Below are 5,684 nucleotides of genomic sequence, written 5' to 3'. Positions count from 1 at the left end.
GCAAATCCAGCTGTGGCAGTTTACAGCAGCCAATCCCCACTCCCTGTCTGCAGCCCCTTGTTGGCATTTCACTCACAGGAAAAGCTGTCATTAGAGATCTCTTAGAACCTAATCTCAACTCTGGCAGGTCTTTTACACAAGTAATACAATATGTTGCCATCCCCTATGTCATTTAAAAGTGGGTGAATCCACTGACCTGGTTCACAGAGGTGTTAATTCAAACCAGGCAAGAGCTGGAAGATCTTGAGGGGGAGACCATAATCACTAGCAAAGGGCAGCCAAAAAGATACTCTGGTGTCTCCTTTCCAGGTGAAGATCAGAGAACCAGACCAGAGCCACAGAGGGGATCACGAGCAGAAGCCACTAATACATTAAGAACAACGAGCACACTTCTTTTACCACTAAGAGGACCTGCTCTAAAATGCATGTACATTTCCCAGCATCATTTCAAGGTGCTCATCCTACCTATGCGGTGCCCAGCCTGCCTGCTGATGCCAGCCACACACTGAATGTACGTCCTGGTGGTAGATGTGGACTCGTTCCTCTTCAACTCTGCCAGCAGATGCTCTGTAAGCTCTGAGAAGATGTTTCCACTGCAGGTCAAGACCAGGTGCCCCAACGCAATGATGGCCCGTTTACGAACTGCCAGCCTGGGGCTCGTCAGCTGGGGCAGCAGGCAGGTCAGGATGGCGGAATGGAATGAGTAGAGTGCTCCTCCCAACCTGCAATGAACAGAACAAGGCACAAGGTGAAAGTCAAAGGCTCAGAAAAAGTCCCTCTTGGCAGCAACAAATCTGAAAATCCTTCAGCTCTGGAGACTTCATGCACCTTGTGGGGAGGGGGAGGAGAAGGATGGGTTTGTCATTTTGGTCTGAACACTGACTTGGTCTGTCAAACACAGGGAGAGGTGATTTGTCTCCATTGTGGAGGAGTTTTTGACTGTGTCCTTCTGGATGACCCAAGGGTGTGCTAATAATTTCCTGCATGCAGATGACATACGACACTGTCACTCTGAATTATGCAACATGAGGCAGCAAAGAAAAAAAAAGCTTATGTGATGGGCTCATAGGGCTAAAATAAACCTCCCTGCTTTGCCCTCACCCTTCCACGTTTGTGTGAGCTAAGCTTCTCTGGGATCCATCACCAGAGGCACTGCCATTCCCAAGCACAGAAAGGCTTGGCATGTTATCTCTCATCCCTGCTGGGGACCTGCTCTACTCAAGATATTCCCTAGGAGCAGCCAACCAAATCCTGTGTTTTTAAGTCCCAGTAATAGGATTAGAGAAAAAAAGAAATCAAAAGCAGACACATCCCTGCAGCCCCCTTTTATGCACAGCTGCCAGAAGGAAATCCTCTGGTACCTGCTCAGCATATCTGACAGGATGTCAAGAGCTTCCAACTGCACGGACACATCCTCCTGCTTGCCAATGGCTCCTGTCAGCTGGGCTGTGATCTTTTTGCACACATTTGCTGTCATGGTGGAACCTGCAAGAGAGATATTTTTCCCTCCTGTTAGTTAACACTTTTTGCTGCTAGGAACCATTCAATTCCTGGTACGCTGAAAAAAGAAATCATCACTGGGAGACCTAATCAGGACAGATTCATGAGATGGCTGCAGAGGAAAATCCTGTTGCTGGGAGCCTCATGTATCCCCTGAAAAGCTGATGCATTTTTGGGATACACAGTTCCAAATACAGCTCAAGTTTTCATTTAATTCTGCCTTTCATCCCATTGGTACCTCAGCTCTACTGTCCCTGATTTCACAGATTGTCCTCTGGCAGGTGAGTAAAGAATCAGTAACTTCTAGGCTCTGGACTCTACATTTTCCCCTGTTTACTAAAGGCTGGGACTCCCCACCCCTCAGTGACAAATGGGGACAGCCAGTGTACCTGTGGTAGCTGGTGGCAGCTCAGAAATAACTGTTTTGAGGCCGATGCTGGAGATATCTCGCAGCTGCTCCTTGTCTGACAGCATGTTCGTACAGAGCGTGTCCACGATGGTCTCCACCTGGTACTCCTTCACTTTGCCAACCAGCGGGCCCAGGCTGCAGGACGAGAAGCCAGTCAGGATGAAGGGCCTAATCCAACTGTCCACGTCCTTCAAACCATCACACTGCTCCTTCTTAGAGATCCTGGCCACCTATCTGGGAATGACTGACATTTCGCTCTAAGCACCTCCTTAGGCATGGGAAGGAAATTTTCCTGGTTCCAGTTTGAGGCCTCCTCATTATCACACTCTGGATGGATGAGAGATTGCAATGAGATGGACTTACTGCAGATACCACCAGAGATAACGAGGCAAAGAGGTTGAGAAGTTGGTCCTCTGCTCAGCGCCCAACTGTTTGGCTTTAAAACCCAGAATGAACCAACCCAAACCAGGCAGAGAGAGGAGCAGGGCCAAAAGAAGTCAGGACAGTGGGAATCAGAAAGAAAGGGCCAAAGATAACAGGGAAAGAACAGGGATAGAAGCAGCACATGGTCGAAAAGAAGGGAATATGAATAGGATCCACAGCAGGAAAAAATAGAGGAACCCAAAGTTGTCTTTAAATGGCCCACCTTTCTGGAGCCCTGGGGTGAACTGAGCCATTCAATGGCATTTCTAGACTGAACACGCCCACTTAGCCATGCTGGGGAAAGAGATGGGAAAGAACATGTCAGCAGCAGGATCCCTTTATCAGAGGATTCGCTAATAGAGGAACCTGCTACTTTTGTTTATGTGGATTAAAAAAATATGGGAATGGTCAAAGGCAAAGCAACAGCACAGGCTGCACTCAGAGTCAAGTCAGGGAAAAATCCAAGTGCATTATAAAGTTCAATTAAAACTCCCTTGAAGAGAAGGATTTGGACCTGAAATTAAAGCCCATAAGGGCTGTACATGTTTAGTACCATTGCTATCAAAGACAGTTCCATGGAGAAATTCGACACTGGATTTCAAAGCCTGAGAGAGGTCAAGAGGTTGATGAGCAAAATTTTTAAGTGTGCTTTTCCCTGAAGAAATAAAATCCTAGGGCTCTGCCTTCCATGTGGTAAGGTTTATAACAGGAACACTGAAGTACTTCCAAAATCATCTCTTGCTGCTTCAAAGGTATCTGTGTGCTCACCCCTTGCGAGTGTCTACACTGGGAGAAAGTGCAGTGCCTGCAACAGAGGGCAAAGTCCCTTGCAGGGGAGGTTTGAGGGAGGTGTCAAGGGCCAAGCTTTGCTCTCACACTCTCTGCAGTCTGTGATGGCTTTATTAGTGCCAGGGAACATGGCTGTTAATGTCTAGGCTCTTACCATTTGACAGCAAGGTTCTGTACTTCCCCATTTTTGTCCTCCAGCAATTTCAAAAGCATTTTCACAACTTTTTTCTCACTGTCTTCATCTAGTTTTATTGAGTCTTTCTGCAGTTCCATCATCAGGTCATTGGTGGCCATAAACCTGAAAGGACACAGGGAGAAAGTGGACTGGCTGATGCGCAGACACAAATGCATCACCTTTGCATCACCTGGGCAGAATCTGGCAACTGGTGCTTGTATGAAAACACACTACCAAAGAGTAACTTAAAACACTGTCCTAAGAAAAAGGAAAATTACTATCTTACAAGTAGATAACTACCTAACAGGAGTCAGGTAAACAAAAACTCTAAAAGCGGCACTCAGCATGTGTATTTTTTCTCAGTGACTAAATGAACATGGTTAACTATGCCAGAAAAAAATCATGATCGCTTTTTTCACCAAATTTTCACCTGGCCTAGGAAAAGCAGTCTGGGGTCTAAGAATTCACCTGGCTCTGTTCTTCCTGGCTAACTTAGCACTGATAGTATGACCCCAGACATGGACAAGTCCTTTCACTTTCAAAAATGAAAAAATAAAGTAATGACTCCATGCAAACTACACCTCAGAAGTGTACTAGGCTATATTTAGATTGCTGTGAGCAAAACCAATTGAGTATTTATCACTCCAGATTAGAAAGAAAAACAAAGACCCAACTGACAGTCAGTTTTCTAAAAGGAACAGAATGGATATTGAGAAATTCTGGAAAGTATCTATTTTCCCAGGAGCAGGAAAGTAAAAGGTGCTGGTATAGGAGTCAGAGGTTCTAAGAAATCTCAGTGTGGCTATCGCGTGTTAGCTGCTTTCCAATGTTAGCCCTGCACATAATGGATGTCTGACAGGAACCTCGAAGTCCTTCTCTCTTGTTACAAAATGACAGCTCCTTTTTAAATTAGGCTCTGATGTCACTCATTCAGCACACAAGAGCTCTCATGTACAGGTCCTCATTTGAGGCTTCAATCTGCCAGCCCATTCCTGAGCAGCAATGAGGTCCATCTGGAACGAGGGATTGCTGCGGTGTTCCCCAGCCAGCCCGAAATCCAGAGTGAGCAAACAGCAGTAACGTGCCCTAAGATGTTAATGTGCAATCTATTTCTGATTCTGCGAGAGCTCCTCAGCTGCGCTCCGCAGTTCAGCGTCTGTGCCGAACCAGCATGACCAATTATGGCCACGGGCTGAACAGAGCCTTCCACAGCAGCACATCCCCCTTTGGCCTGGCTGCCTGCTGCCATCCTGCCCCCGGACCCGCTCTGCCCTCGCTGCCGTCCTGCCCCAGCACCCGCTCTGCCCTCGCTGCCATCCTGCCCCAGGACCTTAGGATCTCACCTACAGATCCATCTGTGAGGGGAACAAGAGAAACTTGGCCCTATAACAGGTCATGCTTGGCCATGTGCTGGGAGAAGTGGCCCTGCAGTACTTCTGGGACATGACGTGCCTGGTGTCAGGCACATCTCCTTTGGAGTGTTAACTGTAAATTCTTTGAACAAACTGTTTGCACAACTGCTCCATCACTGACTTCTTTATAAAGTACCTATTTTAACATCTGAGAACATCAGCAGCTTCTACAAAAACCAACCTACTTTTAGGCTATTACTAACCTCTCTCTTAGACCTCAAAATACCAAGTCTGGCCCAAACATTACCTTCCAGAATGATGCTGAGAGAACAATATACTAAGGAGTGAAATCTTTCATACATGTCAGTTTTAATTACTTTTTGATAGACTGCCTTACATATCGAGCCATCCGTCTAACCCTAAAAAGATGCCAACTTTTCTGCTGACATAAACAAAGAAATAAAAGCATCTCAGTCCTGTTAGGAAGGCACATTCTCCCATCATAGAGAAAAAGTTTTCCAAGCAGCCTGAGCAGAGCCAGTATGTGCAGCACCCATCACCCAGGGACACTGGGGTCTACTCACCCCTTTTAATGCACTGACTATCTCACAAATTATCAAAACAAACTAGAGGCATGTCTGCTACGATGTCCTTTATTCACAAAAGAACTAACAACTTGGAGTCCAGCTGCCCAGGCTTATTCCCCCTTCCACTTTCACCAGGCACCAATCTAGGCAAGGGAGGGGAGCTCCTCTAGCTAATCTACATCCCCCCTCAGCTAGGACACAGTCTGCTACACACCCTGTAAATACAACTTACAGTCGCCTGGACACCCTGTAAATACAAGTGATGCAAATCTCAGGTCCCCTGCGCACCCGCCCCTGGCACGGCAGGACCCCTCTCTGGCAGCCCCCTCCTCTCAGGGCCCCGTTCGCAGGTGGCTGCCGCCCGCAGGGTCCGTTCCGTGGTGCCACACCTGAAGTCCTTGTCGGTGGAGGTCATCTTCTCCAGCAGGCTGGAGATGTGGTAGGAGACG

The 5,684-nt window shown here is 47.2% G+C and overlaps 2 protein-coding genes across 4 annotated transcripts in view; one reads left to right on the top strand and one right to left on the bottom strand.

Moving 5' to 3' along the window:
- The window catches only part of LOC102032127 (cullin-associated NEDD8-dissociated protein 1-like), a 13,764-nt gene extending 8,087 nt beyond the window's left edge, over window positions 1–5,677 (bottom strand). Inside the window, exons 1-5 of one of the 3 annotated variants that reach the window (XM_005426636.3) lie at window positions 5,625–5,677; window positions 3,276–3,419; window positions 1,890–2,044; window positions 1,362–1,485; window positions 466–722 (exon numbers count right to left, since the gene is read on the bottom strand). In XM_005426636.3, the coding sequence (XP_005426693.1) occupies window positions 466–722; window positions 1,362–1,485; window positions 1,890–2,044; window positions 3,276–3,419; window positions 5,625–5,650 (706 nt within the window). In that variant the 5' untranslated portion in view covers window positions 5,651–5,677. Of the gene's footprint in view, window positions 1–465; window positions 723–1,361; window positions 1,486–1,889; window positions 2,045–2,555; window positions 2,821–3,275; window positions 3,420–5,624 lie in introns of those variants that run through there. The other 2 variants (XM_031061638.1, XM_031061639.1) reach the window with 2 other exon arrangements.
- Window positions 5,422–5,684, top strand: part of SEC13 (SEC13 homolog, nuclear pore and COPII coat complex component) — a 6,914-nt gene continuing 6,651 nt past the window's right edge. The window contains exon 1 of the mRNA XM_014309311.2: window positions 5,422–5,674. Coding sequence (XP_014164786.2) covers window positions 5,498–5,674 — 177 coding nt within the window. The 5' untranslated portion in view covers window positions 5,422–5,497. The remainder of the gene's footprint in view (window positions 5,675–5,684) is intronic.

Source organism: Geospiza fortis, unplaced genomic scaffold (genome assembly GCF_000277835.1).
Source record: "Geospiza fortis unplaced genomic scaffold, GeoFor_1.0 scaffold128, whole genome shotgun sequence".
NCBI classification, from domain to species: Eukaryota; Metazoa; Chordata; class Aves; order Passeriformes; family Thraupidae; genus Geospiza; species Geospiza fortis.
This window is presented reverse-complemented; position numbering and strand designations above follow the sequence as displayed.